This window comes from Drosophila miranda, chromosome 4 (assembly GCF_003369915.1).
Source record: "Drosophila miranda strain MSH22 chromosome 4, D.miranda_PacBio2.1, whole genome shotgun sequence".
NCBI classification, from domain to species: Eukaryota; Metazoa; Arthropoda; class Insecta; order Diptera; family Drosophilidae; genus Drosophila; species Drosophila miranda.
Window position 1 is genome coordinate 9,948,332 of NC_046677.1, and position 19,979 is coordinate 9,968,310.

General features: G+C 48.6%; 4 protein-coding genes across 5 annotated transcripts; 2 read left to right on the forward strand and 2 right to left on the reverse strand.

Moving 5' to 3' along the window:
* The first annotated feature begins 324 nt into the window (after window positions 1-324).
* Window positions 325-3,737, forward strand: LOC108161353 (peroxisomal acyl-coenzyme A oxidase 3). Of its 2 annotated transcripts, XM_017295596.2 has the most exons (8): window positions 325-413; window positions 920-1,079; window positions 1,317-1,454; window positions 1,523-2,013; window positions 2,070-2,818; window positions 2,879-3,033; window positions 3,099-3,386; window positions 3,453-3,737. In XM_017295596.2, exons 1-8 carry the CDS (start codon window positions 400-402, stop codon window positions 3,561-3,563), a joined length of 2,106 nt encoding a protein of 701 aa, XP_017151085.1. In that variant the 5' UTR covers window positions 325-399; the 3' UTR covers window positions 3,564-3,737. The 2 variants fall into 2 exon arrangements, with proteins under 2 accessions (XP_017151085.1, XP_017151084.1); XM_017295595.2 differs by lacking the exon at window positions 325-413 and having other exon boundaries at window positions 763-1,079.
* Window positions 3,738-4,127: 390 nt separating this feature from the next.
* On the reverse strand, window positions 4,128-6,450 carry LOC108161357 (protein adenylyltransferase Fic). The gene is made up of 3 exons (XM_017295600.2): window positions 5,167-6,450; window positions 4,906-5,109; window positions 4,128-4,848 (listed from the first exon to the last, which is right to left on the reverse strand). The coding sequence occupies exons 1-3, from the start codon at window positions 6,087-6,089 to the stop codon at window positions 4,449-4,451; spliced, it is 1,527 nt and encodes a 508-aa protein (XP_017151089.1). The 5' UTR covers window positions 6,090-6,450; the 3' UTR covers window positions 4,128-4,448.
* Window positions 6,451-7,945: 1,495 nt separating this feature from the next.
* Window positions 7,946-15,676, forward strand: LOC108161348 (tiggrin). The gene is made up of 5 exons (XM_017295586.2): window positions 7,946-8,084; window positions 8,803-9,089; window positions 9,158-12,459; window positions 12,527-15,529; window positions 15,599-15,676. The coding sequence occupies exons 2-5, from the start codon at window positions 8,813-8,815 to the stop codon at window positions 15,662-15,664; spliced, it is 6,648 nt and encodes a 2,215-aa protein (XP_017151075.1). The 5' UTR covers window positions 7,946-8,084; window positions 8,803-8,812; the 3' UTR covers window positions 15,665-15,676.
* A 94-nt stretch (window positions 15,677-15,770) lies between these two features.
* Window positions 15,771-19,216, reverse strand: LOC108161366. Its single transcript, XM_017295610.2, has 3 exons — window positions 18,637-19,216; window positions 17,490-17,699; window positions 15,771-17,423 (listed from the first exon to the last, which is right to left on the reverse strand). Exons 1-3 carry the CDS (start codon window positions 18,774-18,776, stop codon window positions 16,745-16,747), a joined length of 1,029 nt encoding a protein of 342 aa, XP_017151099.1. The 5' UTR covers window positions 18,777-19,216; the 3' UTR covers window positions 15,771-16,744.
* Window positions 19,217-19,979: the final 763 nt, after the last annotated feature.

Consider the following 19,979-nt stretch of genomic DNA (forward strand, 5'->3'; position numbering starts at 1 on the left):
CACTGAAACAACAAATATCGAAATCTTCTCTTCCTTCTATTCGCTCAGAAAACCATTTTAATTTATGATTTTGTAAAAATAAACTAAAAACCAGCTGCCGTTCCTTGCCGAACAAACAAGTTCGCAACAATGTGATATGGCATTTGGGCTTTTACCATGTTTTGGGCTCTCTTATCTTATCCAAGGCGGATGCCCACCTTGAAGAGGCAATTCATAGCCGGCGCGGCCGACTGGCCATGAATAGCGGATAAGCTTGGTAAATCTTATCGCTGACCACTTTCCTCGACCTTTTTCCAATAATAGTTCGGCATTTGTTAACTTTCAAAACAGTTCGAGCAGAGCCGTGACCGTTAGCACATCCCACAACAGACGGAGCAAAAGAAAGAGATAGCGATAGACATGGTTGCAATCAAGTGAGTACCTCGCAATTTCAACAATTGCAGCGCCGAAGACAGTTTTAAAATCTTTTTTTGACACAATAAAATTAAAGGAAGCATTTAAAACTAGTCAATCTTGTAGAAAATTGAATCATCGATAAGATAAAATTGTGTGTTTAAGGTTGAGGGTTCTAGCTAACTAGTAATATTCAACGGAATAGAAAAATCGAGGAATATGATTTCCGAACATGGACAAAGAGGAATTAACCCATTGCCGACCAGTTGATATTAAAATAAATTCCACCAAAATTATGAAACTTGAAGAATATTAGCGCAGTTCACGTGAAAGATGTCGTGGTCTTTTTATTTTTAAGTAAAGACAGATCTACCTGAAGTATTTAAAAACAGAACTAATTTCCGCGGCTTCAGTCAAGTTACTGTTACAGTTACAGTACTATTTCCACAATGGCCAGCACAGAAGACGGGCATTCCGCCGTCAATCAAATAAATGAGATTTTAACTTCATTATCGGATTATTACAGCGAAGCGGATAATGGCCAGCAGGTGGGGAACATCTTCGACGACAAGAAGATCTTTCCGGAGTTCCGCAGCGGACCCTTGGACGTCTACAGACAGAAGGCCAGCTTCTGCTACAAGAGGATGAACGTGCTCCTGGAGGGCGAAGAGCACATTCGATTGAAGGTAATCACCGACATTAATTACATTTTAATTGCCATGCCCAGCTTAGCCTAGCATTAAATGTGGAGCAATCGCTTCTGTGGTGCGGGTACAAAGTACAATGTCTCTTTTTGTGCTGTTGCCTTCCTGTCTTGGGTGTTATCTGAACGAAAAAGTGCACTTAACCCGCCACCTAATCTTAGCGAAGCCTTCTTATCTGGGTCGTTGACTAATCGAACTTACATCCCACCTTCGACACAGCACAAGGTATGGCAATGGATGGAGCAGCACCCGGACTATCAAAGGGAGCCGGAGGTGGCCACACTAGAGCGTACTCGGGAGTTGGCTAATAAGCGGCAGCATTTGCTCTGGGAGCAGCATTTCTTTGGTGTGAATGAGGTAAGAACACGTCATAGATAATCATAGCAAATTCCATTCGAAATAATTGTATCTCTCTCCCTTTCTAGTATTTGGGAACACCTCATCTTCTGTTGGCCTTTGGTCAGGCCATCTTCAGCTATGACTTCAGCAGCTCCGTGAAGTTTGGGCTCTCCAATGGCATGTTCCCCAGCACCCTGGTGTCCAATGGGTCGGGACGTTTGGGCAAATACATTGCGAAGATCTCCGATAATCGGATTTTGGGCGCATACGCCCTCACAGAGTTCTCGCACGGCACCAATGCTTTGGGCATGCGCACCCGTGCCACTTATGACCTGAAGACCAAGGAGTTCATCATTCACACACCTGATTTCGAGGCATCCAAGTGCTGGGTGGGTAATCTCGGCAAGACCTGCACCCATGCCATAGTCTATGCGCAGCTGTTTGTGCCCGACGACAAGCATCAGGGCTTGCAGGCCTTCCTGGTGCCCATTCGTGATGAGCGCACGCTGTTGCCCTTCCCGGGCGTCACAGTGGGAGACATGGGCGAGAAGATCGGCCTGAATGGCATTGACAACGGGTAGGTTTCGTCTGCTCCGGCATCTATCATCCGATTCTAATCCAATCCTTTTGTAGCTTTGTGAGCTTCAATCAGTATCGCATTCCCAAGGCGAACCTCTTGTCCAAGGCGGGCGATATTGATGCCCAGGGCAACTACAACAGTCCCATCAAGGATGAGCGCAAGCGCCTGGGTGCCTCGCTGGGCGCCCTCTCCCAGGGACGAGTCAACATCACAGCCATCACGTATGTGGCTTTGAGCAAGGCCGTCTCCATAGCCACCCGCTATGGGGCAAGCCGCAGGCAGTTCGGACCCAACAACAGTCAGACGGAGTGGCCCGTGATTGAGTACCAGTCGCAGCAGTACCGTCTCATTCCCCACTTGGCCACCACAATCGCGTTGCGTGTGGCTACGCTGTGGATTGGCAAGGAGAACGTGGACATGACCATGAAGGGCTTCACTGGCGAGGATACCTCGAAGGCGGGCATGGAAATCCATGCCATTTCGTCGGCCCTCAAGCCAGTGGCCACTTGGGCTGCCCGCGATGGCATCCAGGAGTGTCGCGAAGCCTGCGGCGGACATGGCTACCTTAAGGCTGCTGGTCTGGGTGATCTGAGGAATGACAATGATGCCAATTGCACATACGAGGGCGAGAACAACACGCTCATTCAGCAGGCCTCCAACTGGTTGATCAGTCTGCGTCGCGGGAATGCCGATTTCAAAGCTGTGTCTCCGCTAGAAACGGTGTCCTTCCTGAGCGACATTAACAGCATTCTGCAGACCAAGGCCGAGGAGCGCACGCCAGCCCAGGCATTGGACGCAAACAGTGAGTGAACGACTGCTTAAAATCTTATATTTTCATGGATTAATCTTTGTCCGTTTTAAGATCTCCTGAAGGCTCTTAACTGGCTCACCGCCTGGCAGCTGGAAACCACTGTCAAGCGTGCCGAGCAACTGCAGCGCGAGGGCAAGGACGCCTTCGAGACTCGCAACAACATCCAGGTCTTTGCCGCCCAGAAGCTCTCCATAATCTATGGCGAGGTGAGTCTCTAGGAGTCTGAACTTTGGAATGAGCATCATCTGACCTGCCTTGTAACCCATTTCAGCGCACCATCTACTATGTGTTCTACAAGTTTGTGAACAGTCTGCCCGCATCTGCCGAAAAGCAGGTGCTGCAGCAGCTGCTCTCATTCTATGGCGCCCATTTGGTCACCAAGTACTCGGCCATATTCTATCAGGGCGGCTATTTCCGCGATAGCCCGCACATTGAGCTCTACCAGCAGGGTATTCTTCAGCTACTGCCAATCTTGAAGGATGAGGCTATCGCCCTGATCGATGCCATTGCACCCACAGACTTTATTCTCAATTCGCCGCTGGGCATGAGTGATGGCAATGTAAGTTTTATGACTCCTTATACTGCCATGTCTGCCATTGCTAATGTGTTCTTTCTATCCTTTCAGGTCTATCAGCATCTGCAGAAGACAATTGTGTCCACTCCTGGTGTCTTTGAACGTCCCGAATGGTGGCGCGATGTCACCTACAAGGATTATCTGAAGCGCGCCAAGTTGTAAGGGGTCTGGCTCCCCCTCTCTCCACTTAAATCCATTTTTACATTCACAAATGTGCAATAATAAGTTACTTTAGTTCGATGCTGATTTGTTGATCGCTAAGCGATGTTAATTACATTTTAAAATACGTTCCAGAATTATAGGAAATACATTATGACACAAAAAAGATCAAATTTATACCAGTTTTGGGTTTAATCAATATCAAAACTTAACAATTTAGAGGTTTTTCCACTCGAAAAGTTTTGATTTATGGCCAGAGGTCACATCTTAACAAAGAGAACCTGAAGGCAGCATACAAAAATCGTGTACTATTGAAATGTATGTGAATTTAAATTGTTATGCATCTTACTATTATATCTCTGGTTTTATCCTCTCATAATTAGTTTTATTACATAAAAATCCGCCCACAAATGACATATTTAATGCCTTTCAGCGATTCAGCCTCTAGATTTTGGGGGGACTACCAATCCACAGCTCAAAAACTATTCCCAAGAGCACTCTTATCTGCAAGATCTCTCAATTGGAACACAGAAAACATAACCCTTAAAGAAAAACTACAGTATAAAATCAGTTTCTTAGGATATGTCATATTTACACGTTGTCCAGGAACCACACGCGATTCCCCTGAACTTGGAATAAACGCCACAATTCTTTGGGTTTATACAAATACAAATTGCTACCTAGTTTATATAGAGCACTAGTGATTGATTTTGTTTGTGCATAATCTGTCGCAGCAGATTGTTGTTTTTTGGTTAGTTCTTTAAGATTAAATACGATCACAGTCTGACAAAAACGGCATTTAGAGCGGATTATTTGCTAATTAAAAATATACAGAAATATAAATAGCTGAAGAAATTGGCTAAGAAATTGGTGGGGTGTCAGGGGGTGTCAGGGCTGGAAGCCGGAGCCGGAGAACTCGTAAAACTCCGGTATTGATGCGCTTTGAGCGGAGATGTGTGGAGACCTCATCTGTGCCAGCTGCTCGCCCGCCTCACTCTCCGTTTGGATAAGCATGGGTATCTGTTGGGGCAGGTCGCTGGTGGCCCACAAATACAGGTCCAGCGTCTTTTCCGTGCAGTCCGCAATGAAACGCACAAAGGGGCGTATGTCTCCCTCATTTGCCAGCTTCAAGAAGTGGTAGTACTTGCTGCGCTGCTGTTTGGGAATGATTACGGGCGGATAGCCAGCCCTCATCAGCAGCGTGTTCATCAGGAGACGCGAAGTGCGTCCATTGCCATCGATAAAGGGGTGTATGTGCACCAACTTGTAGTGGGCATAGGCAGCATAGCTATGAATAAAACGAACTTTTGAGTACTTCCGTAAGTTTGGAGGTTTCTGCACTCACTTTACAGGATGCAGGGAGCTGCTGTGATCCGAATTCAGCCACCGCTCGAAGCGCTGCATTAGCAGGGCCAGATCCCCAGGGCCGGGCGGCACATGGCCACCCACATAGACCTGATTCCGTCTGAATTCTCCGCCCTCAATGGGATCCACATGTCCCAAAACGCGGCGATGCAGCTCCAGGATGTCCTTGATGGTTATTTCCAATCTTTGAAAGATGATTTCCATTAGGAAATGGTTAAATATTATGCATTTACGGTCTTACTTTTGCACGAGGCTCGCATTAATATACTTCATGGCCAGATCCATGCCCAGGATTTCGTTGTGCTCATCGATGGACTTGCCGTCGACGGCCATGCGAGTCTCCAGAATGGATCGCGTCTGGGCCAGTGTCATGGTGTTGCCCTCAATGCCCACCGAATGGTAGATGTGCTGGAAGTAGGCCTCCTTCTTGGCGCGACGCAGAGCAGAGCTGGACTCGTGTATAGCGGACAGCGCATCTCTCTTAGAGTCCAGGGATTGCAAACGCCGCTCATCGAGTGTTTGCACCACTTCTGCCGTGCGCTGGCGATTGGCCAGAGCCTCCGAGTTGCTCGGACAAAGGGTTAAGGCTTGAAAGTAGTACTGATCCGCCAGCACGATGTTGCGTTGGTTGTGCTCCAAGAACTCCCCATAGCGCAGTAGCACCTCTGGATGCTTGGGCGCCAGGGCCAGGGCATGCTCGAACAATCGCGAGGCCTTGTCATCCTTTCCCGACAGGTGCATATCCTGGGCCAGGCGCAATGCCCCCAAAGCCTCTTTTATGTTGGTCTGCTCCGCCTCCGAATAGCTGGCCCCAACGCTGTCGCTAATGCTCTTGTCGTAGAACTCCTTGAAGGCGTTCAACTCCTCCACCGAGTACACAGCGAACTCTTCCCTCGTCTGCAGATAGTGGGCATTGGGTAGATGATGCAATTGTCGCAGCCGCCAGCTGCTGGGTGATGTCAGTGCGTGAAAGGAAAAAGCAGCAAAGCTCCCCGCAATGAAGAACAAAGCAAAACGATAGATTTGAACGCTTTTTGATGTTTTGGAATGTTGGAGCTGCTGCTGCTGCTGTTGTTGTTCCTTGACCTTCTCAGAGGGTGGACAGGTGGTGGCTTCCGCTTCCGCGTTCACTTTCTCGGTGGCATGAAGGATGGTCATGGCCATGGTTCGTTCTCGCCTATGACAGTTTATGCTTTACACGAATTTTGGCTACGTTGCACAGCAGGTACATTTTCAACTATTTCTCACTAATTCTGAGGCGTGTTTTACTCTATTATTTCCACAACTTTTGGCGAAAACCAAACACCACGTATTTTGTGTTTCTTCTTCTTTTTGTCTCTATCGTTATTTTATTTTACTTTTCCTATATTCTGTTTGGTGTTCCTGACTAGTAAGGACATTTAGCACTGAACAAATAATTTTAGCAGAAAACGAATCAATTTTCTACTAGACTGGCTAATTTTTAAACACTCACTTTATTTCCAATTATTTTTAAAATTGGTTTAAACAAAATAGGTCTAGATTTCTACGTGATATCTACATGTGCTACATGGGTTTATTAGCACAATAAGGTGAGTTCATCAAGCGATATTTCTAGCAATATTTTTTCAGCGGTAGTCGATATATATCGAATAATTTGCAAGGTGTTCGACCTAGAAAGGGGTGGACATTCAAAATCTTTGCGGTCTTTGATTAAGCGTTTTACAGCACCAACTCCAATAGATGGCGCTAGTACATCTTGTTTTGAATTTGAATTTGAACTTGAAAAAATTCTCATTTGCCTAAAAACCGGATATTGGCTAATTATTATTTTTGCGTTATATTTTGTTGTTTACATTTTTCCTAAGAACTCCCTGAGTGTCTGCTCTCAGCTGATGAGTAACACTCGTAATTTACTGAATTTAAATAATTGTTTGTTGTTTTCATTTTATTTTTAAATCTTCTGATTTTAGAAGAACGCATTGTGACATGGTGTCACAAGCAATATCTCACACAGCTTTTCGTCGAGCCAAACATAATGTGGTCGGTCGGTCAATGATTTTTTTGGCCAAAGAGCACTTGAAATTCTGTGGTACATGGGGTGCTTTGGGGGATTCCTAGTAAAGAAAACAAAAAGAAACGAAAGAAAATAAAAAAAAAATGCTACGACCTGTTGATGTTTTGTGAACTCTGAGAAGAGGGAAAGAAGTCGCTCTATTTGCTATCTTTTATAATCATGCAATCAAGATGATTTTTGGCACGCAATTCCATGAAATATAAACCCCAAATCATACACCACAATGGTCTCCAAATATTGTATAATCATCTTGTGGTTGAATGCTAATTAGTTCAATTCTAAGTGACAGCCAGGATGCTGATGCTGATGCTGAAAAACCTGCTCCGGTTTAACCCCATGCGGTTTCTCTCATTTTCGTCTTATCAAATTCAATTGAAATGTCAGGTGGCCGGCCTCCAAGGTCACTTTTTAATTTGCATATTTCTTGTCTAATTGTTTTGAATCACTCACAGACCTCAGAGACAGACACCCAAACACTCGTTAAACACACACCCACGCAAACCCCCCAATCTGTCATGTAGTACAGCCTTCCATGAGAATCACAACTGCAGTGCCTGTAGCTCTCATGAGATCACGCATATATTCATTACTTTCAGTCGTATATTGATCTATTGCCCGTTCGGAGTGCAAACAAAATTAAACCAGCGAGCCACCGGCTTGTGATTCATTTAGTGGAATATGAGGTCATTAAGATCTAATGCGATTCGATGCCATTCATAAACCGGACCGGCTTTCCGTTTGGGCCATGACGTAGCAAATGGATGTTTTTTTTCTTTTCTTTCTGATAAACATTTTTCGGTTTTTATTTAGGAAATTCCCAAAAAAGAGAACCAAAGTGATAAGCGAATCTCTCCAAGATTCTCTAGTGCTCTGCGTTCGAGATCTCCCTCTCTCTCTGTCATTCTCTATCTCTGAGAGATTTTTCCAATAAAAGATTCAATGCTTGCCGCTCGGCTGTCAGTTGCGGCAGCGCCACGAGGCGCAACGGTTGTTCCTATTTCGAAAAAAAACGACGCAAAACATAACGGTAAAGCTATATAGTGTGAGTGAAAGTACAGTGAAGTGTCCTGTGAAACGAAATCTAAGATATATTCAAGGGAAAAGTGAGTAGAAAACTGTTTGAATAATCAACCAACAAAATACTCGAAAATTAAAGAAAGAAAGAAACTTGCATATAATTAAAAATAAAAATAATATAATTTATAAATAAACCAGCAGCCAGAGCGCCTGCAGTGGCGTTCCAGAAATAAAAATAACACTGAAAAGTTGGGCATGAAAAATGCATGTGTGACACCATTAGAGACACGAAAATGTGTGTGTTTGATTTTGGTTTGTCAAAGGTGTTTTTCTTTTTCTTTTCTGTACAAAAGGAGATACATTCGTTTTTCTTTCTTTTTTTTTTGGACACGTTGCCATGTCCATGTCCAGGGGCATTCTCATTATCACTAAACACCGGATGGAAAGGGAATTTGAGGCCACCAAAGGTCCCGAAACAAATAAGAACCAAATTGAGCCGACGCTGAGTAGCATATTCCATACGATCCGCATTGGATTAGTACGCCTTATATTATCGCCTGATTAACCTTTTGCCGACCCACAGACTGCGATAATCCCCGGTGCTCTGTGTGCCTGAAAACTGGTCTAGATTGCACATCCACAGTGGCCTTATCGGCAGCCCAAAAATATATATATATACATATTATTTGGGCCCTCAGAAATCGATTTTGATTTCAATTTTCCGCCAAGGCCTTTTTTCTCTCAATAGAATAGAATATTTACAATTAATTTATGAATGACACAGTTTTTATTTTGTTCTCCTAGGTTTTCCGGTATGAGAGCTCTGGGTTTGTGCGCCCTGCTCTTGGCGTTGGCCAGCAGTCAGGGTTTCGATGGATATTCCAGATCCAGCTATAGCTCCCGTCAGTCGTCTTCGTTTGGGGGAGGACAGACCTCCCAGTCCTCCTATGTGCAGTCTTCTCCACAATTGAGCACCTGGGCTTATGCCCACTACAATGATGTGCGCGAACTGGCCAATCATCTGAAACAAGGGTACAATGCTTTGTCCCAAGGAGACAGCAATGGTCTGGGCTATTCAGGATCCTGGAGTGGTAAGTCTCTGAGCATTTGAAGTCTTTATAACCTCTTTTTTATAACCCTTTACCCTTTACTCACCCAGCCTCGATCTTGGATCTTTGCGGCAAGAGTGCAGGACAGTTGGATGCCTTGAGCTCTCAAATAAGCCAGCAGCTGGTGGCGGATATGCGACAGGGCAGCCTCAGCTATGCCACCATTTCGCAGCCAAATTTCTTCGAGTCCAAGGCCGCCGAACTCCTGGAGCGTTTCTCCAGCAACACGAGTGGCAATCTGCAGCAGAGCGTGGACTTGAGCTCCTTCCAGCCTGTGGATCTGAGTGGCTTTGATGAGGTCAAGAACTATGCCTATCCCGCAGAGGTTAAGGTCATCGATGGCAAGACCTATGTGGTGCACAGGAACTGCACAGAGGCCACCAAGCTAACCGGAAACTACGGGAATGCGGCCCAAATGAATCAGGGTTTCTTTACGCAGTCGCAGACCTCGATCCCAGCTGGCAGCAGCAGCACTACCACCATCACGAGGAAGAAGACCATCCACGATTGGGTGCGCGAGAACATGGAGCCCACTGTCGTGAACTACAATTCGGTGGTGAATGTGGACGGAGGTGTTCGAGGCGCTCCTTTGACCATACCCAGTGCCTACAATCAGATCAGCTCCCCTGGCTCCAGCTCCACTGTGGTCATTCGTCGTTTCAACAAGACCATTACCACCCACCCCGATGGCACTAGCTCTGTGGGAGGCTCCGAGTCGCAGCAGCGCTGGCAGGACGGCAAACTGGTGCTCGATGAGCAGCGTCCCTTTGGCCAGTCTTCGGTTCCGCGGGACGAGCAATGGAAGCGGGAGGAGCGTGAACGCTTCTTCTGGTATCTGACGACCCCCCAGAGCCTGGAGGATTGGCAGCATCAGCAGGAGGATCGCTTGTTGGGCGTGGCCCAGCGCTATCAGATCACCTTGCCCATGCTGGAGGAGTTCCACCGGCGGGAGCTATCCCGCTATCAGGCGCTTTTGGGTCAGTACCAGTCGCAGGTGCAAGATGCCAGTGCCTGGCAGCGGCAGGAGAGGAGTCGCCTGGACTGGCTGATACATCAGAATGGTTTTTCCTCCCAGGACATTGATCGCTGGCAGCAGGAGAACGGCAGGAAGCTGTCACAGCTCGCACAGCAGCATGGCGTCAGTCAAGACCAACTGCAGCAATGGCAGCGACAGGAGCTGCAGCGTCTGAATGTGTACTTCGATAAGGTAAACCAATCACTGGCCCCACAGGTGCCATACGTGCCACAGATCCCCCAAGGACCTGTGCAGACCTATCCCACCTCCAGTTCCCTGACGGAAGACAACACCAAAGAGCAGGAGCGACTGGATGAGCTGATTCGTCAGCATAATGCCACGATTGCCGCCCTCCAGAGCTCCATTTGGAACGATCAGCAGCGCTTGAAGGATCTCTCAATCAAGTACCAGGGGGACATGCAGAATCAGACCCAATGGCTGCGCGGTGAAGTGGCCCGCATCGGGGATCTCATCAAGGAGCAGAACGAGCAGGTATCAAAGATCTCCGCGTGGCAGAGCTCGGAGCGTACACGACTCGAGAGCATTCTCCGCCAGCACCAGGGTTCGGTGGGTGATCTACAGCAGCAGATGATCCAGGATCGCAACTACATCCAGAATCTGGCCACCAAATATCGCGTGAGTGTCGACGAGCTGGAGAAGTGGCAGAGGGAGGAGCTGCAGCGGCTCCAGGTGCGAGGACAGCAGCAGCTGGAGGAGCACATCAAGGACTGGCAGATCAGCGTGAGCTCGAATCTGCGGGACATTGTGGGACAGAATCAGCTGACCATCGAGGAGTTCCAGAACTCCATCATCAATGATCGCTCGAGACTCGAGCAGATGGCACGCATGTACAAGGTAAAGGTCGAGGAGATCGAGGGCTGGATCAAGAGCGAGCTGAAGAAGTTCCAATCGGAGGGTCTGCTCAAGGAAGTCGAACAGGAGCTGGTCCTCTGGCAGCAGAAGGAGCGCGAGCGCCTGCAGCAGCTTGTCCAGCACAATTCCCTGACCGTCGAACAGCTGGAGGCCAAGATCAAGAGCGATCAGACCCACTTCTTTGAGCTGGCAAACACCTACCAGGTGCGCGTGGAGGACATCCAGGAGTGGCTGAAGAAGGAGCTTCTGCGCCTGCAGAGCGAGGGCCTGGTCAAGGCCGAGGCTCTCAAGGACTGGCAGCAGGTCGAGCGCGTTGAGATCTCGAAATTGGTCCAACAGAACAAGTATTCCCTGGAGGACTTTGAGCGGAAACTCCTGGCCGATCGTGCCCGCCTGCAGGACCTGTCCAACACCTACAATGTACAGGTCTCGGAGATCGAGAAGTGGATCCAGGCGGAGGGCGATCGCCTACAGCGCGAGGGTCGTCTGCGGATGGAGACGGAGCTCAATCACTGGCAGAAGATCGAGCGTCAGCGCCTGCTGGATCTGATCAACAAGAACGACTTGTCCATCGATGAGATCGAGACGAAGATCGGCCGCGATCAGACCCACCTTTATAGCCTCGCCCAGCAGCACCAGGTGCGCGTGGAGGAGATCGAACAGTGGATCAAGCAGCAGATCCAGAAACTCCAGGACGAGGGCCTCATCGAGATGCAGCGCCTGAAGAACTGGCAGCTGGAGTGGCGTGGAAACCTCACCAATATGGTGCAGGATCGCGACTTCACCGTCGAGGAGTTCCACAAGTGGCTGCTGAAGGATCGTGCCCAGCTGCAGAGCCTGGCCATGCAGCACAATGTCCAGATCGAGGAGATCGAACAGTTTGTGAAGAAGGAGGAGCAGCGCTTCATTGGCATGGGTCTGTTGAAGCCCAGCGAGAAGCTCACCAACTGGCAGGAGGTGGAGCGTCTCCACCTGAAGAATCTCGCCCAGCAGCAGTACAAATCCACGGAACAGCTGGAGGCTCGTCTGCGACAAGATCGTGAGCTGCTGGAACGCCTCGCGCGCCAGTACAGCGTCCAGGTGGAGGAGATCGAACTCTGGATGAAGCAGGAGCTGGCACGCATGCGCGACGAGGGTCAATTGCAGATCGATAATCTCACCTCCTGGCAGCTGGCGGAACGCGAACGCCTCGAGGCTCTGATCAGCCAGAACAAGCAATGGAGCGCCGAGGAACTGAAGGCAGAGCTGGAGAAGGATCGCGAGCACATGCAGACGATGGCCTTCCAGTATCACACATCCGTGGAGGAGATTGAACGTTGGGTTCAAACGGAGATCGAGCGCTTGAAGCAGCAGGGAAAACTGAATATTGAGCAGCTGTCTGCCTGGCAAAGGACCGAACAGCAGAGGATCCTGTCCCTGCTTCAACAGCATTCGAATATCACCTTGGAACAGTTCCAGGCCAAGGTAAAGATGGTCTTTATTTACTGAAGGTCATAAATCCTAATTATAAAATTATTTATGCTTTTTTTAGGTCCAAAATGATCGTCGTTTCTTGATCAAACTCGCCGAACAGCACCATGTGAGTGTTGTGGAGGTCGAGACCTATGTGAAACAGGTCATCGAGGATCTCCACCAAAAAGGACAATTCGAAATGGAGCAGCTGCAGAACTGGCAGCTGGTGGAACGCGATTACATCAAGAATTTGATTGCCGAATACAAGAATGGACTGTCCACCGCAGAGTACGAACAAAAGCTGCTGGCCGATCGTGCCCATCTCAAACAATTGGCGGATCAGTACCGCATCAGTGTGGAGCAGATCGAGCAGTGGATGATCTCCGAGCTGAATCGCCTACGTGGCAACACGGAGTCGTCGCTGAAGAGCCTCAGTGCCTGGCAGGTCTCAGAGCTGGAACGCCTGCAGAACCTGGTCAAACAACAGAACCATCTGACCTACGTGGAATTCGAAATGGAATTGAACCAAGAGCGAGAGCGTCTCCAAAAGCTGGCCAATCAGTACTCCGTGAATGTCGTGGAGATTGAGGAGTGGCTGCGCAAACAGTTGGTCAATCTGAAGAGCACGGGCCAGGGCAAGGTGGCGAATCTGACCAAATGGCAGGCCATAGAGCAGCAGCGTTTGCTTGAGTTATTGCTGAAGAAGCAGCAGGAGCTGCCCTACGAGGATGTGGAACGGGAGCTGACCAAGGACCATGCCCGTCTCGAGAGCCTCTCCCAAACCCATCACGTGAGCATCGATCAAGTGGAGCAGTGGTCACGCGAGGAACTGCAGCGTCTGCAAAGCTCTGGCCTGGTCCAATTCGAACAGCAGACCCAGTGGCAGCAGCAGATCAGCCACGGCTTCAACGACTGGCTGCAGCAGCAGAGGAACGGCGCCAGCTACCAGGAGTTTGTGGACTTCCTGAAGCGGGACAAGCAGCGTCTGGATGGCATTGCCAGCGACTATCATGTGACGGTCGAGCAGGTGGAGAAGTGGGTCCAAAAGGAGGCCGCACGTCTCTCTCTCATTGGAGTCATTGATCGGCCGCAGAACAATGTGAAATACGAAGAGATTGTCAACATTTGGGAGGATCAACCCTCCTGGAAGAATGACCTGCTGTCGCGTCTGAGGAGCGTCACCAAATGGCGTCCCATGACCCGCCAGGAGTTCGAGAGCTATCTCATCCGCAACAAGGCCGTGCACGAGCAGCTGGCTCGACAGTACCACGTGACCGTTGAGGACATCCATCTCTGGCTGGAGAACGCTGCCCAGAAGGAGGGTCTCATCACAGTGCCCGTCGTCTTGGAACAATGGCAGATCAAAGAGCAGCAGTACATTCAGGATCTGATCAATCAGCAGCAGCGCAAGCAGCGAAAATGGACCATCGAAGAGCTGGAACTCAGGTTGAACAACGATCAGAGGCATCTCCAGGAGGTCATCCAGCAGTACCGTGTGACCATTGAGGAGCTCAAGGCCTGGTACAAGGATGAACTGAAGCGTTTGTTGGATCAAAGAAAGATCGATCGCGGATCGTCCCTGTCCTGGCAGAGCCAAGAGCTAGAAAGGATCTACCTGCAGGCCGTGAACAAGCCGGATATTGGCAGACAGGCTTTGGAGACTTTGCTGCTGAGGGATATCCATGCTTTGGCCCCGCAATACCAGATATCTGTGGAGACACTGCGCCTCTTCATCCACGACAAGCTAAGTCGCTTCGCGGACATGGGTCTGACGACGGACACCGCTCGACAGGTGAACAATTGGCACGAACAGGAGCGTATTCGCCTGAGGGAGGTGGCCACCAAGCTGGTGATCACCGAACAGGAGCTCCTGGAGTTCATTTCGCACGACGACAACTTCCAGAACCAATTGGCGCAGGTCTACCAGGTGGGTTTGTGTCAACTGGCCCCCGTCCAGAGGATAATCATCGGAAACTTTGCCAAGGAGCAGCTCCTGGAGCACCGCCAGCTGAATCATCTGACCAACTGGCAGCGTCGCGAAAGGGATCGTCTTTACGAGTTCATTCGCACCCAGAACATGACCCAGACTCAGCTGAAGAGCTGGCAGAATCAGGACACAAAACTGCTGCAGGACTTTGCCGCAAAGTACGAGATCTCCGTGCAGGAGCTCAAGGAATGGCAGAAGCTGGAGCTGGAGCGCATCCAGAAGGTGGCCTACTATTATGGCATGACCCAGAGCGATCTTCAGCAGTTCCGCGAGGGAGAACTCCGCTGGCTGACGTACGTGAATCACCGCAAGATGATGTCCGCCTCTGAGGCCCAGAACTGGGAGAAGACCCACAAATGGACGTTGGGCAGACTGCAGAGCAGATACGGCAAATTTGGCCAGGAGCTGGTCATCTGGAGACGTGTCTTGTATCTGCTCAGCCAGGGATTGATCGATCTGCCTGCGGGCGGAAGTGCAGATGGTGGATATGTGGTCGACCCTGGCAGCACCAATGCCACGCATGTGTACAGGCCCATATTCTCCAAGGATCGCGGCGATCAGCCACCACACACGTACGAGGAGTCCTACGATGAGACAGACGAGCCCGGCCTCGAGGGCGAGACAAGGACGCCACGTCCCTACCCACGCCCATCGCCCATTCTGTCCACACCCCCTCCGCCATTGCCCTACAGTCGCGGCTCATCGCCCAGCGGTGGCTACGAGTACAGTCGTCGGGACTACACCTTCAATGTGCCCGTTGGAGGAGCCTCTGCATCGGCCAGTGGCGGACCCACCGGCTCTTCGGCCACGGCCAGTGCCACCTTGGGAAAATGGAGTCGTGCCGCAGGCGAGGAGCCCCAGGTCGAGGACTTGGGTCAGCAGCAGCAGGTCGAACTGGGATGGAACGAGGGGCAGCAACAGCAAGTGGAGGACACGGACTGGAATGCCAAATACGAGGCGGGACAACAGCAGTCCGAGAATCTTGAGGACCTCGGCCAGCAGCAGCAGCAGATTCAAGTGGAGGATCTGAGTGGCCTGGGGAGCTATGGGGGCCACAGCTCCTCCAGTGGACAGCTGCAGCGGCAGCCCTCAAAGGTGAGTTTTCCAACAAACTTTCCTTAAGGAACCGCTCTAATATTATTCTCTAATATATTTGTTGCCTAGGAATTGGAAGTGGAGGCCACCGCTGAGCCCTCGTTCTGGGAGAAGCTCAAGAGCAAGATCGGTTAGAGAGTCCTATATAAAAAGCACAAACTGCCATTTATCGAATACTTAGTTACGAAACGAAACCCAAACAAACAAAAACACTTCATATATTTTCTACAAATGTTTCTTTAATATTTAGTTTATAAATAAATAAATGAGATTTTGAAAGGTCACACTTGTACCGCCACACAAAAAACATTATTACTAAACATACTATCTGTTGCTCCCATAACTGTCTTTCTTCCATAACTCTCTATACTCCCTCTCTCTATAAGGAGGTAATTTTTGTATTTTGTTCGTTTTCATTAATAAACTTTAAAAATATAATAGGCTTACTGTTGGTTTCTCTCTGCAAAATATAACAGTTTTAAAAGCGAGAATATAAACGTATTACTCTATGGTCTATATAGGAAAATTGAGTGTTCTCTGTGCTGCTAATTTTGCGGTTGCGATATGCTTGAAGAGAGCTTTAATGCTCATGTTTGGGGCTGGTTTTGGTTTTGGTTTCTTGAGGGAGTTTATTTCCATTCGATCTGCTTAGGCTAGGCACTTAATTGCTGTGGGATCAGCAGACACAGTACACGCTCGATAAAGTCTAGAAAAAGGGCATATTTTTGGGAAAATAATCTTTAAATATTTCATCCTTCAGACCCTTTGTTTTAATGCCAATTAATGTGATAAAGTATCGACATTTAAGTACAAAAAAAATTTAAATATCGTTACGATAAAACTCTCTGTACTGTCACATAAATTTGCATTGAAATAAAATCGATTATAAAGAGAATTTGATTGATCTATCTAAAAAAAAGGATCAGCGCTCCTTTAAATGATTCGATTTCTAAACGTATCGAGTGCTAGTTTTGGATCGCCTTAACCGATAATATGCCTTCTTCTAAGTATTTTTAAAACATAAATTTAATTTAACGAGCGTGCACTGTACTGTGTTATATGGAATCTAATGTTAACGATCGTTTTCACTGCTCTAAATCAATTATTCTATTACAATATACTACACTTCTTAAAGGATTCTCCTTTATCTGGTCTTGTACACCCTTTTTTACATCTCTTAGAATACCCTTATATACATCATCTGCTCTCTCTGAATCAACTTATGGATGCCTCCAGCTCGGAGCCGCCTCCAAAATGCGAGGCCCTAAACTGTAGACCCTCCGTTACCTCCCCAACGGCCACAGCAGCTTCCATGCTCAGGCCATCTCCCGTTTCCTGGAGCACATGATGCTTCAGTTGCTCGATTTGGTGCAGCAATTTGAGCGTCTCATCGTCCAGATTGTCGTCTTCTTGGCGCAGCTGCAGCTGCTGTTCCCGCTCCTCGTCGACGTCCCACTCGAGGGACTCCGGCGTGGAGATGTGCGACCACGAGTTCTGTGTGGAGGAACAGCAGGAGGTGCGCGTGAAGGAGCCGCCATGCCGATGATGGCTCCCCAAACGGGGATTTCGAGCAGCTGCGCCATAGCGCCCATGGCTGGCTGCAGCCATCGAGGCAGCCGTCGCAAGTTGGTCCAGGGAAGCGTAACGCGGCTGCTTTGCTGCCATAGGTGGGGTGTTCTCTGCCGCAGGCTGCTCCTTTTGCTCCTTCTGCTCCTGCTGATAGTTCCGCAGCTGCGAGTACTCGTGCTCCCACTCCAGATCTAGCGAGGAGCTGGCCCTTGAGCTGGCCATCCGCTGATAGCTACCAAGCATCTCGGTCTCCTTGCTGGGCGTTGCCTGCGCGTTGAGTAGCTTGAAAACGTCCAGATTCTGCAGCTGTATATCGGATATCGCACTGCACAAAAGGAGGTTATATTGGAGGTGGGTTACGACTCGGATATTGTATGTGGCATTCACACACCTGTCATTCTGTAGCTTCGCATAGCTCGGCTGTTGCTCCCAGTATTTTTCCAGGAACTGGGGGCACTGCTGCTTCCTCTTGAACTTCAGAATTCGATAGACAAGGCCGCGTCGCTGCTGGCTTCCCCCTCCACTCGATATGAGCTCTGTTTCAGGCTCCTGCTCGGCCTCCTGGTCGGTGGCGACCCTAGCCCTGGGCCTGCGGCGACGCCTGAAAGTGGCAAAATGCAAATTGTATTTTCAGTGCACACGTTGTTGCACCTTTTGTGGTCTTCAATGTGGTTCGGTTTCTGTTTCTGTTTGGTATATATTGGTTATAGGCTCGAATTGGTTGACGATGTGCAGTGTTGCATGGTGTAAAAGAGTGCTGGACAGTGTTTTAAAATGATCGATAGTATTGAATAGCTTACAAGCACAGCTGTTTTCCATTCCCAATATGTTGGTTTTCAAATAAGAAAACAAACTTGTATAACCCATAGAATAATGACATTTTTGGTGGTATATATTTCAAGTACTCCCAAATGGAAGCTATGACCGAATTATCACAGAAATTTGTTCATTTATTCTGTATCTTCGTATTCTATATCCGTCTGAAAACCACGTCCACCAATCGATCACTTTTGCCGCTTCACTAGAAGCGTAAAGGGTATAGTTCGCGTCCGCTTGATTTGATTAACTTGTGGCTTTTGTTTCCCTTGTTTATGTGTGACCAACAACAACCCCCACTTCACGGTGCAATACACTCCATATATCCGTGGAAGCCCGTCGTCGTCTGTGGCATTATTTGTGGCAACATGCAGGCCCTCGAGCATTGCATACTTTCAGGCTGTTGACCCTTCTCCATTGAACGGAGCTCCGCTCCCTATAAAGTGGACCCCACTCGCAAATTATGTTTGCTTATGCAATTTGGACGACAAAGGGGCGGTTCGGACATCAAGCGTGTTCCGTTTAATGGAGCAATCTACCGCTAATTAGTAGACCCTCCCCATCCCTCTTTGGGGTAGTGTCTAAGCTCGTATTGATTGGACCCGCGCTTATTGGATTTGGCGAATGCTTTTTGTACGCGCCACAAAGTCAACGGAAATTAAATTTTAATTAACTGCTGTGCCCCGCTCTGTCTCTGTCGTTCTCCCAGGGGATACTCTTACCAAAGCCAGCTGTTGGCAGCTGCCGCAGCCGTCGCACACGAGGACGACGAGGCCGTGGAGGAGGAAGACGATGCTGTGGATGTGCTGGAGCTGGTGGTGGCAGCGGCGGCTGTGACGCAGCTGCCAAGACATGAACCCATGCTCCAGGGCTCCAGGGCAGGTGCGTCAAAGTAGGCCACACCGCAGCACAGAGCAGTAACGAGTAGCACCTCTCTGGTTCCCTTTCCGCCGTACTTTGTTGGCTTTCACTCTTTTGTTGGTTCCACTGTTAATTGGTAGTGCCTCATGATGCGGCTGCTTCCTTCCGCTTGCCTTGCTTCAGGTCAAGGCCTATAGTTCTTAGCCGTTGTTTTTTTTCGGCTATTGTGTTGACTCTTGGAAAGCGTTTTTCAATGCAACTCCGCCACTACACACAAACACAAAGAGAGCCATACACACACACAACACTCGTACCGCAACGCGTAACTGTTTTGCATGCGCCCGTTTGTCGACGTCACTGGGTGACGCACCCCGCGTCCATGGCGATACCAAGCGACATTTAAGGGGGCGCACACGGAACCAAGCGACAAAAAGTTACTGTTTTCCCTCGGCAGCTGGCAGCTGGCAGCTGACGGCGGGTATGTGGGGGCGACGACTTTTGACAATCAGCTGATTCCCATGCTCTCTCTTTACGGGCAACAACCCATTCTCTCTCTGGTTTTGCTTTTTGAGCTGTCAAGTTGTTCGAAGTCAAAAAGGAAGCGCCACGAAGTGCTTTCCACTCTGTTCAAAGTTCTATTGAACTTGGAAAGTTATTGGATTGAAAGCTTTCGGATAAAAGCTTCACTTTTGCGTGAGGGGTAATAACGGTATTTTGTATGAGTGCATAGTTAACAGGGGGCTGTAAGAGCGTCTGCACTCTACAGTAACTATGTTAGCATGAGGTTTGGAGGGGTTGGCGCTTTTGTAAGCGATGTTAAATTAGCATTAGGCTAAGAGAATTTACTTAGTAGGACTTTGGGTTGACATTGAGCTGTTAATACCACTTAAAGCTAAGAGAATTATTCCTTTAACAGCCATGTTACCTTCATACCTCTTCAATGCTCTGAATAATAGCATCGAGTCGAAGAATGTTGTTTTCCCTGCCGAGTTGTCTTTCAGAACCAACACAATAGAATATTTGGATTTTATAGACAGCGTAGAACATGAGTACAATTTTATTTTGGGACAAGGTTGGGAAGTTTGTCTCATTAGACTCATTATTTGCCAAAAAGAAAACCTTAAAGCTGAGGAATATGGATGAGAGTACTGGATAAAAAGAACATTCTAAAGTACTCTTTTAAGAGCTTGTAGTAGAGAAAGCA

Coding starts and splice junctions, on each gene's coding strand:
- LOC108161366 (XM_017295610.2), bottom strand. CDS start 18,776: ATGGGTTCATGTCTTGGCAGCTGCGTCACAGCCGCCGCTGCCACCACC. Junction 17,700..18,636: donor GCTGCCAACAGCTGGCTTTG/GTAAGAGTATCC, acceptor TGCCACTTTCAG/GCGTCGCCGCAGGCCCAGGG. Junction 17,424..17,489: donor GCGAAGCTACAGAATGACAG/GTGTGTGAATGC, acceptor CCTTTTGTGCAG/TGCGATATCCGATATACAGC.
- LOC108161348 (XM_017295586.2), top strand. CDS start 8,813: ATGAGAGCTCTGGGTTTGTGCGCCCTGCTCTTGGCGTTGGCCAGCAGT. Junction 9,090..9,157: donor CTATTCAGGATCCTGGAGTG/GTAAGTCTCTGA, acceptor TTACTCACCCAG/CCTCGATCTTGGATCTTTGC. Junction 12,460..12,526: donor TGGAACAGTTCCAGGCCAAG/GTAAAGATGGTC, acceptor TGCTTTTTTTAG/GTCCAAAATGATCGTCGTTT.
- LOC108161357 (XM_017295600.2), bottom strand. CDS start 6,089: ATGGCCATGACCATCCTTCATGCCACCGAGAAAGTGAACGCGGAAGCG. Junction 5,110..5,166: donor AATGCGAGCCTCGTGCAAAA/GTAAGACCGTAA, acceptor CATCTTTCAAAG/ATTGGAAATAACCATCAAGG. Junction 4,849..4,905: donor AGCTCCCTGCATCCTGTAAA/GTGAGTGCAGAA, acceptor TTTTATTCATAG/CTATGCTGCCTATGCCCACT.
- LOC108161353 (XM_017295595.2), top strand. CDS start 843: ATGGCCAGCACAGAAGACGGGCATTCCGCCGTCAATCAAATAAATGAG. Junction 3,034..3,098: donor TCTCCATAATCTATGGCGAG/GTGAGTCTCTAG, acceptor AACCCATTTCAG/CGCACCATCTACTATGTGTT. Junction 3,387..3,452: donor TGGGCATGAGTGATGGCAAT/GTAAGTTTTATG, acceptor CTATCCTTTCAG/GTCTATCAGCATCTGCAGAA.